Here is a 16,246-nt window from a genome sequence, read left to right on the forward strand (position 1 = left end):
CACAAAAAGCAGGTAAATCCTTTCGAAAAGTTGAGGCAGTTATCTCACTTCCATTGAGGAAGATAACTTCTTGTTTCATTGTTTGGCGTTGCTTTCTTTCCTTTTCATCTCGATAAATACCTCTTCTTCGGCACAGTTGCAATTTTATTTGTCAAAAATACACCGGAAACTGTTCTCATGACTTATGTTCCAAAGAAATGCTCCATTTGGTCTGATGTTCGATTCCAGTCGAATTCCATCTTATTTTTCTTCTTTTTTTATAAATCTATAAGTCGAATTTGTTTTCATCTCTTGTTCCGATTAAAAATCATAAAAATCATGTATATTGCGCAACTTCATTTATTTCCTAATTGCTATTCAATAATCAGCTCCATTCACATCGTGTTGCTATCCAAAGATGGGATTGGTCATTTTGACAATGATTCTGATTCTTGGGCTTTGGAAAGGATACAGATGGAAATATCTTCACAACAAGCAGAACAATAAAAATTACATACACTACGTCTTTTTCGCTATTAACAAAATTGTTGTATTCCTTCTGGCCATCCAATTGTCAAAAATAATCTGACAATTCGCAATAGAGCGAATATCCGAACGCAAGGAGCAGGTTTGCTCCTCAATAATGAGTATTGGTCACGAATTATGGGCGGTTTAAGATCTAACTTCGCCAATACTCAAATTCAAAGTTGATCCAAATTGTCCGCAATGAAAATGAAGCAACAACCTGTTACAATAGAACACAGAGACGGCGATGGAAGTGAATTAGATCAAAATTTAACACTGGTCAAAGTGGAATATTTTAGTGTAAAATTTTCCAGGATTTAAGAATGAAATTTAGCATCCGGAATAGAAGAAAGTGCACAGCCGAAGATGTCGAACGGCAAGCTGCACATTGCGAAGAGATTGTATCAAGAACAGAAGCTACAAAATTCTGTGAGATAATTATTGGAATTAGAGCCACATTGTGCAGCGAGACAATTGTCCAAACAGAAACTATAAAAAATCGAGAGATGTTTAAACAGAATGAAGATATAATATTCTATAGGTTTTAAAAAAGAATACAACTACACATTATTTTGTTTATTTATTAGGAATAAGAACAACGTATTGAAGCAAGATATCGATATATTAAGAAAGTACTTGATATCGCAAGAATTTTAAGAGATAGATCCACAAATTGCAGAGAGATTATTTTGGAGGAAGAATTTCCTATCTAATGAAATTTCGAAACAATATAATTAATATTCACAATATAGAAGAGATATATTCAAATAATGCTGTGGAATTCAAATTTATACAAAACCAACGAGAAACAAGAGAATATTGATAGAATTTGTAAGGAAGAAGATCCGCGCATAGCCGCGAGATGTGAATTAATTCAGAAGTGATTATATAGCAATAATAATTTGATTTCAATTCGAATATATATAATTAAAATGAGACAAAGCATTGTATCGAAATGCTTACAATGAACATAATCGTGTTTAATCGTTAGACTAAGATTGAAGAGAGAGAAGAGAGAGCCGCGCTATGCCGCGAGACAGAGAGAGAAGAGAGAGCCGCGCTTCGCCGCGAGACAGAGAGAGAAGAGAGAGCCGCGCTTCGCCGCGAGACAGAGAGAGAAGAGAGAGCCGCGCTTCGCCGCGAGACAGAGAGAGAAGAGAGAGCCGCGCTTTGCCGCGAGATTAAGAGAGGAGAGAGAGACCGCGTTCAATGCCAAGACCATGAGAGGAGAGATAGCAGAGAACCGCGCTTCGCAGCGAGATGATAATAGAGATAGAAATCTCTGAAAATCGATTGGCTTTGCAAAGGAAATATTGACAAGCTATGTCACGACACAATATTAAACTGAAAGAGAGAAATATCATAAATTAAGAATTGGAAATGTTACGTTTCATTATAAGAGAAATTATCACATAAGGGAAACCGCTAAATATTACTGGACTGAGAGAAAAGAGAAATTTGTGGATTGTCGCGAGATAATAGTGGAGCAACAAAAAACTGATGATCGAAAAAGTTAATATGAAGAGAGAACCGAGTTTGCTGTGAGAAAAGGAGAGAAAGAAATTGAGAGAAATGGCGATTTGATAATACTATAAGAAACAGTACATAATTACGAGATATGTGCAGACATTGTAACCGCGAAACTTTTTGAGAAGACTGAAGAAGTGAAATCCGCAAAGAATCGCGAGGAGAATATTGAGCATGAGATCACGGTAGGCCGCGAGAGGAGGATACATAAGGAAGCCGCATAGTGCAGCGTAATGAAAATTGAAGAAGATTCTGCATTTCTCAGCCAAAATGCTGATAGACGCACTCAGCCGGACTTAGAAAAAACCGGACTATGCACTGAGAGTGATAAGGTCGCAGAGATATTTCAGACAATCGCACCGAGAATACTAGATACAATTTTAGAACAGATTGTGCCGGTGCCCTGCGGAAGTACTTGGAGACTATCCTCCGTGAGAAGGAAGAAAGAGAGAGGAACACCAGAAGACGACATAGTGCTAGTCCACCCGTTCCTGAGAAACATTGGACGGACCCTGAAAGAGAAGATGAAGGAAGCCCAGAGGGAACTAACGATTCTGATTCTGCCAGCCTGGCGGGGGCAGACCTGGACCGCGCTACTGCAGCCTGGGCATTCGATAAAGACCCTGGGGACCTTTCAGGAGTGCATGATACCGGGAGCGAAGATGAGAAGAGAAGGCCGGAAATTACCCCCAGGAGAGGTTATAAGCGTTGTACTGGAGAAGAGAATGTTCAAGGAAGAGACCTCTTCTTAACAGGGGGAGAACACGTTGGAGCAAAAGAGATAGCAGCAGCAATACTTAGAAATCAAAAGAGCGAAAGAGATACGTGGAGAGCGCTGCGAAGATTCAAGCAGTTCCTAGATAGAGAGAGCATGGATGACACTGACCCCCTCACAAACAAAGATGCAAAGTGGATTATGGCAGAATTTATTGAAACTTTATATAATACAAATGTTTCAAGGGGAGAGATTGATGGAGCTGAACGAAAAGAATGATAGTCTATTAATTTTTTCAAAGAGACGAAGGTTGAAGTGAAAGACATAGAAATATTTCTAAAAACCTATGTGTGGGAGAAACAAAGAAGAGGCAAACGATACAAATCGACGTGGGACTTGACAATCATCACGAAATGGGTTGAAGCCACTCACGATATGAAAGACCCACAGACCCTCCAAAGGAGGGCTATCATCCTGACCATGATATTTGGTGCGTTAAGGCCAGCAGAGCTGGAGAGGATGAGAAGAGAGACAACGATACTTAAAGAGGATTTAGTCCAGATACAAGTACGAACGAAAACATCAGGGGGAGAGACTGCAAAGGTTATTATAAATAAGCATCCAAACCCACGTATCGATGCGGTTGTAGCGCTCCAACGCTGGATGGATTATACGAAGACAACCTTTAGAGACGAACATGTGTGGTTCGATCTCAGGGGGAGGCAACCTGCAAACTTGCAGAGGATTAAAGAAGAATTAGTGGCTGTCCTGAGAGAGAACGGAATACCCGACACATTTACCGCGTACTCGATAAGACACGCTGTGATAACACATTTGGCAAGACAACAAGCTGCAGATTGGAAAGCAATCAATGCGTACGCGAGATGGGCGCCAGGCTCTAGAGAAGCCCAGGAGTATTACACCGTGTTACCAGTTCAGGACACGAGATGGATCCTGGAGACAATCGACGGCCCAGTACCCCTGGCAGAGAAGGGAGGAAAGTCGGAGAAGGACAGCAAAAGAAAAGAAATTTCAAATAAGAATACAGAATCTGAAACAAAGGAGTATCCTGAAGAAACATCACAATCTGGGGGAGAAGCGGAGACGAGCAAGAGAAAGAATTCGAAGAGACGAGGGTCGACTCGAGAGAAGAGTTCGCATCATGAGGACGATATAACACAACCCACCAGGGGTGATGAGACACCTTCCATAATTCCCCGCAGCATCATGGAGCTGGCGGAGGGCAGACAACCTGCCTTGCAGAAGAAACTCGAGACCGATCGGAGGAAACGCGGAGAGAGAAGCATAGGACAAATTGTCATGTCCGCTCAGGTACAGAAGACCCGATCGAGAACCCCCCGAAGACAGCGCAAGAAGGGGAGGGAGTAGGGATAGAGGCCGCACCTTCATCCGCAGTCCCTCTGTTCATCCGCCGCACGACAAGGTGCTAGGCAGGAGGGTTTAAGATCAGAGGAGAGAAGAGAACGAGGGATTTCAAAACTCATTATTGAGGAGCAAACCTGCTCCTTGCGTTCGGATATTCGCTCTATTGCGAATTGATAGAACGCAGTGAGACAGGATTTGCTCCGAAATAATACTAACGCTGATGGAGAGACTCAGAGCGGCTGGGTGCGAGATGAGAGAGAAACATATGGTGAAGAATAGGACGAGGAAAAAGTGGCGAGATAGCAGAGGAGATAGGAAAAGAGAATCCGTCCAGGGATATTAAGCACACCCAGAACCTGTATTTACAAACAGGAAGGCTAGTGAGACCGTTAAGAAGAACCTTACTCCTTTAATTCATTACAAGAAAGTGCAAAGAAAAGAGTCAGACTGGTCCATACAGCGTGCGGCGAGCGGATTTGCTCTGCTGGATCAGTTGAAGAGCGGGAGGCAGAGCAGAGTGCACGCAGTTTTCTTTTCCACGCCTCGTGAAAGCGAGAGTGGTTTTTCTTTCTGCTCCGTTTTTAATTTTCGCCTCACCGGATCCCTGCACAGCCTGCAGGAGAAAGCTCCGAGGGGCAATGTCCCCTGCCCTCTGGTCTTCGTGACCAAGGCAAAAAGGCGAAGTCGGTGGTGAAGTGAAGCGGACAATTCAAAATACACTTATTTTTGTCTAAATGTTTTTGTCTATATTTTCATCTCGCCCTTTTTCCCACGTCATTTTGGGAGGGCGAAGTTTTCACTAAAACCGCCCATAATTCGTGACAAATACTCATTATTTCGGAGCAAATCCTGTCTCACTGCGTTCTATCAAAATTTCGTCGTCGGGAATGTCTTTCCCAGCATCCACATCAAAACAGAAAATAATATTTCAAGTCATGCCGTTAATGTCGATTCACCGACTTCTCATTTCGTGAAGAAATATTTGAAAAATACAAATAATACTCACAAAATAGCCATTATTATTTTTTGTTGATTCATTCCTTTCCGAAAATGTCAAAGCGAATGAGGAAGGGGTGAACGCACGTATTTTCATTGCAATTCTTATTTTTATTTTTGACAATTTTCTCCTCTCCAAACATGTTCTCGTTCAACGTGAACGTCCAAATGGTGCAGTTTTCAGAATACAAAGCTCGTCAGAAAATGCAGGCGAAAGATGGCACTCAAAAATTAATGAGTTTGCATTCATTGCTGCATTCGAATTCTTGCTGATTGCATTTCTGTTTTTATGATTTTTATGATTATTTTTGTTCAGGGTTGTTTTCTGAAGTTGAACGGAGCAATGAGGAAGAGCAAAAAGCGAAAATTGAAGAAATGAATGGGGTGATGGAAGAGATGAGCAACGAGGAATTCTATTCCGTCTTCTCAGAAGGCATGTTTCAACAACATCAACAAAGTGATGAAAAGAAAGAGAATAAACGTTGAGAATGCGTGTTTGCAGCTGCTGAAGCACATTGGGCATTTCAAAGTGCTGAAATGTGTGTTGATCCATGACTTTGCAGAATGCACTTTGAATGGAAGACTTGAAACGATGATATCTGAAGAAGAAGAGAAGAAAGAAGAAAAAGACGAAAGGCTTCTTGTTGATGCTTGCGAAAGCTATCTTTTGCTGAACGACAGATTCAATACGTATTTGGTGTTGATTTGTGTGCCATGTCTTCTGAAGGCTGCATCGAACAAGGAGGAGAGCGAGGAGGCGCAAAAAGAGGTGGAAATGGCATTGTTGGCTTTGAGCAATATTCACGAAAGATTTGTTTGAGAACCGCCATTTTTATTTATTTATTTATTTTTATTTATTTTTATATTTTTCAAAGGAAATTCCAGAAGAATTGTTCTTCGACGAGATCAAAGAAATTGTGGAATACCATCATGAGCACCACAACCTCACTCATCTTGCGTATGTTTCAGCTTGGAAATTTGAGATGCGCAGATTGCGTTTCAATGAAAATTTGTACGACGCTGTTGCGAATGAACGGCATTTTGCGAAAGCGACAGGGAGAGAGCTGGAAGAGCTGGCAAAATGTGTGGATTGGCAGGCAAAAAGGAGAAAAAGGAAAGAGAAGAAGACTTTCTTTTGATGAGATGGCTTGAAGCGTTTGGGGATTTCTTTGGGAAATGCAAATTGTGGAATGAAGAGTATTGTGGGGTATTGGGGGGCATTGCTGAGATATTCCGAGTTGGAAGGGAGAAATACCGAGAAATTGGGGGACAATGCATTTGTGTATTTGGATGTGCAGCGAGGAACAGAAAATTTGAAGTTGATATGTTGATGAAAGGCGGAGCTTTTGATATCATTTTGGAGGAGATTCAGGGGCTGACGTTGGATGACTATTTTTTGGAGAGCTGTATGAAATGCCTTTTGGACATTTCGAGGCGGTTGAAATTGAAGGATGATGATGAAGCATTGGAAGTGAAAAGAAAGGCAACGAAAAGGAAGGTTTTTGAAAAGCTGGAAGAAGAAGGATACGAAGATATCATCGCATGCTTTCATAAAAGGTTGGATTATCTGAACAGAAAGTATTTCAAAGAATTATCGTTGAATGTTTAAGATTATTTTGTGAATTTTTGAGGAAACACCTTGAATTTTGTGACTCATATTAATTCTTTTTCTTTTTCTTTTTCTTTTTTCGCATTTCACAAAATTGAAAACAATCCATCGTTTGATTTTTAATGAAATCTGATTAATATCAAACGAATCACTTTGAAAAATTAAATGTAAACAATATTACATACTCAAAAAGAGAAAAAAGTTGAAGCGTGTAAGATACAAAAGTTAAAACATTATAACAACTAAACACTCAGCTAGAAGGAATGTTCATTTTCTGTTCGCATAAAATTAGTGATATTTGGAGCATTGAAACAATGGATAAAAAGTGATCATTTTTTTTACAAGAAAATATATAGAATTGGTAAAAAAAAAGGTAAATAACACTTTCAATTCCAACGAACAAAACATACAAAAAATCTTTAGAAATTTTGCATCGAGGTTAAAAAGATTCAAAATCGGATTTATGGAGATTTGAAGAATTTTCGTTGATCTTTGATCAAACATCCAAAATCTCATCCTCTTTCCCTCCATACGCCTGCCGATTTTGTTTTATAAGAGGAGCCCTCTCTTCATTACTTGCGACTTCACTCTCAATGTCTTCCAACGATTTTTGCTTTGTTTCAGGCACAGCCGCAACCACAAATGCCACCATGCCCAGACAGAAAACACACAGCACAGTAAACACCCACCTCGAGCCAATAGCCTCCACAAGTGGCAAATAGCTGAACACAATAGCCACATTCGCCAGCCAGTTAAACACAGAAATGACAGACATCGCAGTGCCTCTGTACTGCTGCGGGTACAACTCGGATGTCAGAACATAAAAAACAGGCCCAGGGCCTATTTCAAATCCAAGAACAAACAAGGCAATTCCACAGGTGGCGATAGTGTATGGTGCAAATGAAGGTATAAATCCGTTTATCACGTAGGAAAGAACAATCACAAAAAGACCCACAGCCATAGAGCCAAATCCAGCTATCAGAAGAGGGACTCTGCCAAGAAAATCAACCTTTTAATACAAAGTCATAATCGAAGGCATTAATTAGAAAAAACATCACATTATTCTTTATTAAAACACAAACCAATAAAACAGAAATTAAAGTTGACAAAAAGTTCCATAATCCAACAAGAATTGTTGCTCCAAGCTTTTGTTGAGTTGATTCGAGGCCACTGTGCCCCAGCATGCTTGGAGAAAACATCATCACGCAATTTATACCAGTCAGTTGAGTGAAAGAAGCCAACACAAGTCCAACAATTACCGCTCTCTTCGAAGAAAATAGAGCTCTGCACACATGCGATATGTGGATCCCTTTCTTCAAATGTGGCGCTTCTGCTTTGTAAGCAGCTTGCTTTTCTTTCCATCTCCCGGATTCTGGCAAAATAAAAATTATTATAACGAGTGCAAGAGGGAAAAATCCTGTTGATCCAAATTCATATCTTTTTGAACATAAAAAAAAAAAAAAATAAATAAATAAATAAAAAATAAAAAAAATAAAATAAAAAAATAAAAAATGCATATATTTTTTGTCTTTATAAATATATTTGAATACCTCCATCCAAAATTCACGTTGTTGCAAAAATAATTTATACCATAAGCAATTATTGTTGAAAAAATCAGTGACACCTGATATAATGAAACAATTCTTCCTCGTCGCTTTGCTGGAGATTGCTCTGAAATATAAACTGGAGCTACAACACTTATCACTCCAATTCCAAGTCCTGATATTGCTCTGAATGTCAACAATGATGCGACATGAGATTGAACAGCTAGAATGATTGCACAAATAATAATAAGAATAGCTGAAGCTGCAATCATCTTTTTGGGTCCAAGCTTATCTGATAAGAATCCTCCGAGCATGCACCTGAAGTTAAAGTTAAAATCAATAAAACACTAAATTTATGAAAGATAAAACCCAAATGTCGCTCCAATGTTAATTGATGCTGAAATAAAACCTTGCAATGCACTACTCATTGATTTGTAAGGCTCTTCTGAAATGATTAAAATAAGCATGCATTTTAAACTGAAAAATATATTTTTTTGTATAAGTTGGAAAATACCTTCAATAATTCCAGATGTTATTGTTTGCGCAAATCCATGAGTTGCCCCTCCAAAAATTGCAACAAGTATTGCAGCTATCTGATTTTCTGGCATTACTCACAATAATTATTAACAAAATAAAATGTTTACAATTTAAAAAAATTAAATATAGATAATTGATCAATTCATTTGAATTGAAGAAAACAGAATTGCAGACTCAATGTCTTATTCGAAACACCTCATCCTTTTGACCCAAAAATGAATGAAGTCTGTTTTTGATTTATTCTTTAAAACAAATAAGATATCTTTTTGATATTCTTCATCGAAAAATAAAAAAACCAAAAAATAACTTTCTCCAAAATAACTTTTAACATTATTTTCGAAAAATAAATTATGTTGTTTTGAATAGTTTTTTGACTTTCAACATAATGTTTTCAAATTTTATTATGGACAAATGTTTCATGAATATTATTCAAAATATAACTTTAATCAACGGATATTTTTAAAAATTTTTCGATACATTAATAAGATTTATTATTTTACATATCATAGCTTTATATGACTGTTTGCATGCAATTATTAAAAGCCTCATTTGTTCTTTTTATAAAAGGATAATTTTCAGTCACAGTCAAAAGAAAAGGGGAAATCTCCATTTTCAGTCGATTTACCATTTGAAATATACAATGTATAAAATATTGACATTTTTATTAAATTTTTATTAAAAATACCTTTTTCTAAATTATAAATTAGGCACTAAAAATCCCCCAATCATTGGATATATTGCCAAAAGACGAATTGAAAAAGTTAACTGAAAAGCAAGTTTTTGAACTTCAGGAAAATATCATCCAAAAATGTTTGAATATCAAACGAAATTTGGAAAAACGCTTTGCGGTTAGAAAGAGATTTCTTTCGTTCAATGAACTTTACAAACTTTGTTCTCAGGAACAAGAAGCAAAATTAAATGCCCGAGGGATTTTCGATTCAGCCACTAATCAGGCTCGAGCCAGAAGCCTTTTTTACGTGAAACTTAAGAGAGCGTATGCTGTATTCAAAAAAAGTTGAATGCTAAAAGTTCTTTTTCATAGTCTTAATTTTGATCACATTATCAACAGTGTGATTAAAGAAATGTCGCATGATGATAAAGTTGGAACAGTTCAGAAGACTGTTGCCGAAGAAGAAATGAAGAAAGCAATGAGTAAAATTGGAAAAATGAAGAGTGATCCTGTCAGTGATACGATTGCTTCAAGAGCAAGGTCTCTTGAACACTATAGAAGTGTGCTTGACAATAAGTAGCTTATTTTTTTTTTAATTTTCATTCATTCAATTTCGACACAACTAATGCAATAAATAACACTGAAATCATTTCCTTCACTATCACCAGAGGTTATCTCCTCAAAGGGAATTGAAGAGTCTCTGAAATACACTGACTTCGGAAAGGGTTCTGCTGCTGTGCGCGCAAAGACGGAAAGCATCATTCAAACCAGACCGCGTGGCTGGCTTGGCTCACTGGGAGACAAAGTGCTGGAGGAAGTGGAAGAGGAAGAGGCAGAAAGGAAGAAAGCAGAAGAAGACAAGAAAAGGAAAGCGGAGGAGATGATTCTTCTCGGACTGTCACCGTCAAAGCAGGCGATTGGATTGTCTTCTTCTCTTCCACCTTCTTCTCCTCCTTCTCCTTCAATCTCCATACCGCTTTCACCAGGGCTCGAGCTTTCCTCCTCTGCATACCCTCCGCTTCTCTACTCTGACCCGCCTTCCTTTGCCCAGCGCGGAGGAACGAATCTCCGCTCGCAGAAGTCCTTCAAAGCACTCAGCAAGTCAACAGAGCCGATCAAAAGGAGCGCCCTGCCACTTCTGGACACAGACAACCCATCGCACAAAGTCGGTTTCCATTCAGTTTTGCTCAACATCGACGCCACACGCCACTCTGACCCGTGGCGCATGTCGCTGGACGAGGTGAAGATGCTCTACGGAGCGAGAAGGAGGAGCACACATGGATTCGGAGGAGGAGGAGGAGGTGGTGGTGGTGGTGGAGGAGGAGAAGGAGGAATAGGAGGAAGCAACTACAGCAGCAATAGCTTGGGCTATTCAGGCAATGGCGACGAAGACGACGAGCAGTCCGAGAAGAAACGGATCCAGCGCGTGATGACTGCTGCCATCCTCTCAAAGACCATTGCACCTGTTTATGCCTCGACCCAGGCAGCTCAGTCAGTCATGCTGCAGAACTTGAACAAAGTGCCACGATACAGGCGCTCTGACTCCATTTCCAGCGTCGCGTCGCCGAAGGGCCTGCCGAACTGCGCCTCATCGATGTCTCTTCTGCAGCCCTCCTCGTCCACTTTCACATTCGCCTCGAACTACTCCTTTGCTGCTGGCAACGACCCGCACCGCCTCTCCACGCTTTCCTTTGACCACAGAAACAGCTCTGCCACGCAGCTGAGGTCGATCAGCGAAAGCGAGAGAGACTCATTCTCAGTTGCGAGAAGCGAAGATGAGTACTCACAGACCTCGTCGATCTACCAGAGCCACATACGGTTTGGTGAGGAAAAGCCCAGGCACAGTTTTTACCTGCCGACATTCACCAGAGAGCGGTCTGTTTCGGCGATGAGCACGTTTGGCCGTTCGAGCACAAGAAGAACGAATGGAGAGAATAAAATGAGCTCAAATTCCTTTGCGCCTTATTCTGCTCGAATGAGGCAGAACAGCAATTCGCAGGCACATTCGGAGGGTGAAGGAGGAGAACTGACTGGGCAGTCGTCTGTGTTTGCGAACAGAAGGGAGATGATGGAAAGAGCGAGGCACTACATGGAGGAGAGGGCGAAGGAGTCTGGATACGGTGATATGGAAGTGGTGGATGACGAAAAGGAGGAGGAAGATTATGACGAAGAAGGAGAAGGAGAAGGAGAAGGAGATGGTGAAGGAGAAGGTGAAAATGGAGGAGAAGGAGAAGGGAAAGAAACAGTAGAGGAGGAGGTTGTGGAAGCAGGTGAAGACTTCCGACTTCTCAAAGACGATTCGACTGCAAAACTATTTGACGGACTCAATATCAACTCTGATGCTCATAATGCAGCAAATAATTCTTCATCTCATCCTTCTTCTTCTTCTGCAGCTGCTTCTGCTTCTGTTACTCCTTTCGCTGATGCTAACGTACCACCCAAAGTGAAAGTGCTGAAGCGATTTTCGTCCGCGATGAATCTCGTGAGCAGCTTGGACACCGACCGCAGCTCCGTCACGCACTTCTCGAACGGCACGCCGCACCGCAACAGCTTCTCTTCGATTGCGCTGATGTCGCCTAGTCTGTCACAGAGCATGTCACACAGCCCGTCTTCTCCTGTATGGCACGGGATGAGCATCGGCGGAGCAACAGCAGCAGCGATGCCGCCTACGCCGCAGACTCCCCACACACCTGCTGCCTCTTCGCTGAGGAGGTTGTCGTCGCAGAGGACGAATGCGTCTCACACGCCGACTCCGAAGAGGAAAGCGAAGACGAAGTTTGAGAGGAACTTGCAAAGAGCGCTGAGGAAGTCAATGGAGTCGGAGATGGAGGCGGTGTGGCTGAGGGTGATTGCGGGGAAAGAGAGGGAGGGAGATATTAAAAGACTGCAGGAGTTGGAGAAGAAGACGGGAAAAGTGTTTGATGGGATGGAGCTTGTGTCGGCTGTTGTGGAAGGCGGAAGGAAAAGCACGCTTTCATCACACAGTTCGACTTCCAGTGCTTCTTTGGCGTCTTCTGGAAACCGAAAATCTTCTCTTTATTCCAAGCTCAATGAATCATCGCAGCTTATCAATACACAAAATGCATTTTCCACTTCAAGTTCCACTTCAACAATTGCTTCTATTGCTATTCCTGTTCCTTCTGCCTCTGCATCTTCTTCATCTTTAGCCACACTTTCATCAACATCCACAACAACATCCGCTTCTGCCTCTTCTTCTTCTTCTTCTTCTTCTCCTCAACCTCAAACAATTCACACTTCAATGTCCACTTCAATGAGCATTTCATCACCTCATCAGCCCAATCCGTTTTCTCCCTTGCGCGGATTGTCTACACACACATCACACAGAAGCCCCAATGTGAAACATGTACCACCTATTGATTCCCGCACTTTTGCTCATCCTCCTCCTTTTCCTTACATTGCAGGAAGCCACGAGCTTGTTAACAAGGCAAGAAATGATGAGGATAGCGATGCTTCTTTTCAGCCATCGAAGAATGGCTTATCTTCGAAAGCATCATTTTCACAGCCTTCTTCTTTGTCTTCTTCTCTTTCTTCGTCTTCTGATTTGCGAATATCAAATTCTGCCCAACAGAAGCAGCTGGCACAAGAACGCACTACCGAGCACAAGCTGATGAGTTCCTTCACAAAAGAAAGGAAAGCACAGCTGGATTTGCTGAAGAAGCGCGAAAGGGCAAAAGAAAGCCAGCGGCGCGAGCTGCTTGCTAAGAGGAGGAAAGCGTTTGAGAAGTCGCTGAACAGAACACGAAAGATATTCAATGACACAGCAGAGAGCGAGAAGAAGAAGGAAGAGGATTTGGATGAGAAGGAGAAGATGGGCGCAGATGAGAAGATGCGGAAGAAAGGGAAAGACAAAGAGAAGCTGCTGGATGTGGATTCTGCGCGTGCAGACGATGAAGAGAAAGAATCGGAGACAGAAAAGGAAGAGAACGGAGAGAATGAGAATGATGACATGACAGAAGAGCAGATTATGCAGCTGCTGGGGAATGAATGGAAAGATCTGGATGAAGAAGCGTTGGGAAGCATGGAGAACGTCCCTGGAAGCAGAGCACAGACAAGAGACGGAAGGAGAAACACAGTGGAAGGAGCGGATGATCTGAAGGAGGAAACGGAAGAAGACAGGATGAAAAGGATGATAGCGGAGGAAGACGCGTGGGTGATGGAGGAGAAAGAGGAGGAGATTCTGGCGAGGTTCCCTCGGAGGCAGGAGATGGAGCAGCTGTTCAAGCACATTGACGAGAAGGAGAAAGAGTACAGACGCGGTACGAACGTGGGGGGAATCATGGGAGCTGCAGGAAGGTCAAGACAAGGAGGACTAGCACCTCCCACTCCGTCTTCGATAGCTTCTCCTCTTTCGACGCCGTTTGGAGAATCGACAGCTCGCAGCGCCGCAAGCAGCTTTGGAAAGGGAGCAAGCGGAGCGAGTGGAGATGGTGGGGCGATGCCGCCGTCGCCCTTGGGTGTGCCAGAGTCAGCAGGCGAGGCAGAGACGAAAGGGAAGTCGAAAGGGCTGCTGCGGGCGTATGAGAAGGCGTCGAAAGAGTCGCTGCACAAGCAGCTGGAGGAGATCTGGACGCTGTTGGAGGTTCCTGTTGCACAAAAGATCGACATGCTGATCAAATATACACGCCCGCGGATGACGGTGCTGCTGTCGGAGGCGCTGACGGTGTGGAATGTGATGGCCGAGGCGATGATTGCGAGGGAGGAGCAGTTTTTCCAATGGGCGATGATTGAAAGCAACGTGAAAAGAATGAATGTCGGAAAGCTTTCTTCGAAGATGATGAGAAGAATTAGACTCAGGAGAAGAAGAACAGGAAGAAGAGTTACTGTTTTGTCAGATTATTGTAGATTGTATGATTGCCAGATTCTTTCTTGGATCTTTCTTTATTATCAAAGATAAATTATTTTTTTGATTTTTCATTTTTTTTTCAACATTCAATAATATTTTAATTTTCTGCTTTTCTATTTCTTTCATATCCTTTTTGTAGTGTTATTACTCGGCATATGCGTGCATTCGATGATGTTGTAACGTATGAAGGTGTTGTGTATCTCGACAAGATGAGCAAAGAACAGGTTGAAGTCGATCGTCGAATGGAAGAAGCAAAAACATGGGGAATGGCAATGAGATTCTCAGCATTCATGAAATAGGTGGAAGAATGCTTGAGGGAGTTGTACAGAGTTGAATTTGTGTTTTGAATAAATTTTTGTAATAGTTTTTATAATTTCAAAAAGCAATTTGGAAGCAAATGAAAATGGTAATTTTTTATAAATGCAGTTATTATTAATCAGTTTATTTGTTGGTTGGGGTTAGTTTGCACAATTATGATTTGAATCTTTTTAATTCCTTTCAGAAATTGGTATTATGGCATTATTTCGAAGTACTCAAAACTTTTATTTTTTTATTGCGACATATTAAAATAGTGTATTCTTCCATTCTTTATGTTATTTAAAATGTTAGTAAATAACGATTATATTTACCAAATTTGTGATAATTTTTGAAATCACATATTTTTTCGGGTTTGTGTAATTTTCTAATTCACAGTTATTTGCAAAAGAATTATCAAAAAAGCGTTTCATGCTTTCAAATTATTGCCTTAAAAACACTTGTTGTCACAGAAAGACTAAGAAGTTCATTTTTGATTTTATTGAAAACATTCGATTGATTTCTGAGTATTTGCAACAGATTGTTATGTAATTTCTTATAAATAAAATTTGAAATCAAAAAGAATCACCCAATATAAAAAAATTATTTGGGAGAAACGAATATTTCATTTGTTTGATAAAATCAAATATCATCGAAAATTTTTATACTCGGATATGAAAAGGATCAAAACTTCGAAATTTTGACAACATTCACTGATGAAGAAAAGGTATAGCAGTGGTGTTATCGATTTGTTTTTCAAGACAGTTATTTTGAGTGCACAATTCACCATCAGAATTTTGCTTTATAATCTGAAAAAGGAACTTATAGATTTTGGATGAGGTTCAAATGTGATAAAAAAAACGTGAGGTTTTCAAAAATACTGAATTTGAAAACAAAAAAATTGGTCTGGGCAAATTCTTATTGATCATTTTATTAATATGGCAAGGGCTTATGCAAACTCAGATTTGCCTTTTCATAGAAGTTCATCCCAAAATTGGAGGATATTCAAGAAGTGCTTTTCTGTGGAGAGCATGAATATCATTGATCGTGACCATGTCATGATTGGTGGTGTCGGAAAAATAGTAAAAATTGAAGAATGCATATGGAGAAGAAGAAAATATTAAAGATGCAGAAAAAATGGTGGATATTCGGAAAAATTGAAGGAAACGAAGAAATGAAAATAACTCAAAGAAGATTTGTTTTCAATGTCCTTGATTGAATAACAGAAACACTTGTTTCTCTTTAAAAAATCTCTATTGACTGAAACGACAATTATGTGCGATGAATTGAGTGTGGATGTAGTTGTTTGAATGATCATGGCTACACTCATCAAACAGTGAATCATTTTTGAAATTTTGTGAATACAATTTCGCAGGTGTGCACAAATACAGTGGAAGGAATGTGTTCACATCAAGAATGTCTTTTTCCAAGGCATGACATGAGGGAGAAATATATTGGAGATGGGGGAAAATACGGACTTTCAAGCTTTTTTTACACAAAGCACAAAAAAATTGCTTCACTTATAACTATTTTTCACTTTCTCAGATTTCAAAATAAATTTGATTTTTATGTTCGAAAACAGGCATCATCGATGATATTA

At 40.4% G+C, this 16,246-nt stretch overlaps 6 protein-coding genes across 6 annotated transcripts; 5 read left to right on the forward strand and 1 right to left on the reverse strand.

Moving 5' to 3' along the window:
* Positions 1–1,436: 1,436 nt before the first annotated feature.
* MONOS_10774 (uncharacterized protein) lies at positions 1,437–1,768 on the forward strand (the record flags this gene model as incomplete). Its single annotated transcript, XM_067863252.1, has 2 exons — positions 1,437–1,451; positions 1,496–1,768. 2 exons carry the CDS (start codon positions 1,437–1,439, stop codon positions 1,766–1,768), a joined length of 288 nt encoding a protein of 95 aa, XP_067727235.1.
* Positions 1,769–2,205: 437 nt separating this feature from the next.
* MONOS_10775 (uncharacterized protein) lies at positions 2,206–3,025 on the forward strand (the record flags this gene model as incomplete). The annotated part of the gene is made up of 2 exons (XM_067863253.1): positions 2,206–2,216; positions 2,416–3,025. 2 exons carry the CDS (start codon positions 2,206–2,208, stop codon positions 3,023–3,025), a joined length of 621 nt encoding a protein of 206 aa, XP_067727236.1.
* Positions 3,026–3,181: 156 nt separating this feature from the next.
* Positions 3,182–4,135, forward strand: MONOS_10776 (uncharacterized protein; the record flags this gene model as incomplete). The annotated part of the gene is made up of 1 exon (XM_067863254.1): positions 3,182–4,135. The coding sequence occupies one exon, from the start codon at positions 3,182–3,184 to the stop codon at positions 4,133–4,135; it is 954 nt and encodes a 317-aa protein (XP_067727237.1).
* A 1,453-nt stretch (positions 4,136–5,588) lies between these two features.
* MONOS_10777 (uncharacterized protein) lies at positions 5,589–6,860 on the forward strand (the record flags this gene model as incomplete). The annotated part of the gene is made up of 2 exons (XM_067863255.1): positions 5,589–5,942; positions 6,004–6,860. The coding sequence occupies 2 exons, from the start codon at positions 5,589–5,591 to the stop codon at positions 6,265–6,267; spliced, it is 618 nt and encodes a 205-aa protein (XP_067727238.1). The 3' UTR covers positions 6,268–6,860.
* On the reverse strand, positions 6,794–8,945 carry MONOS_10778 (putative MFS transporter, SP family, xylose:H+ symportor). Its single transcript, XM_067863256.1, has 5 exons — positions 8,796–8,945; positions 8,651–8,726; positions 8,288–8,599; positions 7,820–8,174; positions 6,794–7,746 (listed from the first exon to the last, which is right to left on the reverse strand). The coding sequence occupies exons 1-5, from the start codon at positions 8,887–8,889 to the stop codon at positions 7,234–7,236; spliced, it is 1,350 nt and encodes a 449-aa protein (XP_067727239.1). The 5' UTR covers positions 8,890–8,945; the 3' UTR covers positions 6,794–7,233.
* A 388-nt stretch (positions 8,946–9,333) lies between these two features.
* MONOS_10781 (uncharacterized protein) lies at positions 9,334–15,122 on the forward strand (the record flags this gene model as incomplete). The annotated part of the gene is made up of 7 exons (XM_067863258.1): positions 9,334–9,339; positions 9,398–9,460; positions 9,526–9,666; positions 9,718–9,812; positions 9,888–10,048; positions 10,157–14,354; positions 14,492–15,122. The coding sequence occupies 7 exons, from the start codon at positions 9,334–9,336 to the stop codon at positions 14,649–14,651; spliced, it is 4,824 nt and encodes a 1,607-aa protein (XP_067727240.1). The 3' UTR covers positions 14,652–15,122.
* Positions 15,123–16,246: the final 1,124 nt, after the last annotated feature.

The sequence above is a fragment of the Monocercomonoides exilis genome, assembly GCF_001643675.1.
Source record: "Monocercomonoides exilis strain PA203 chromosome Unknown scaffold23-1346700, whole genome shotgun sequence".
Classification (NCBI taxonomy): Eukaryota; Preaxostyla; order Oxymonadida; family Polymastigidae; genus Monocercomonoides; species Monocercomonoides exilis.

Bases quoted from the DNA above. Each gene is read 5' to 3' on its own strand.
- MONOS_10778 (XM_067863256.1), bottom strand. From the start codon at position 8,889: ATGCCAGAAAATCAGATAGCTGCAATACTTGTTGCAATTTTTGGAGGG. The intron at 8,727-8,795 runs GTATTTTCCAAC...TAATCATTTCAG, and splicing joins AACATCTGGAATTATTGAAG to AAGAGCCTTACAAATCAATG. The intron at 8,600-8,650 runs GTTTTATCTTTC...CTTTAACTTCAG, and splicing joins AACATTGGAGCGACATTTGG to GTGCATGCTCGGAGGATTCT.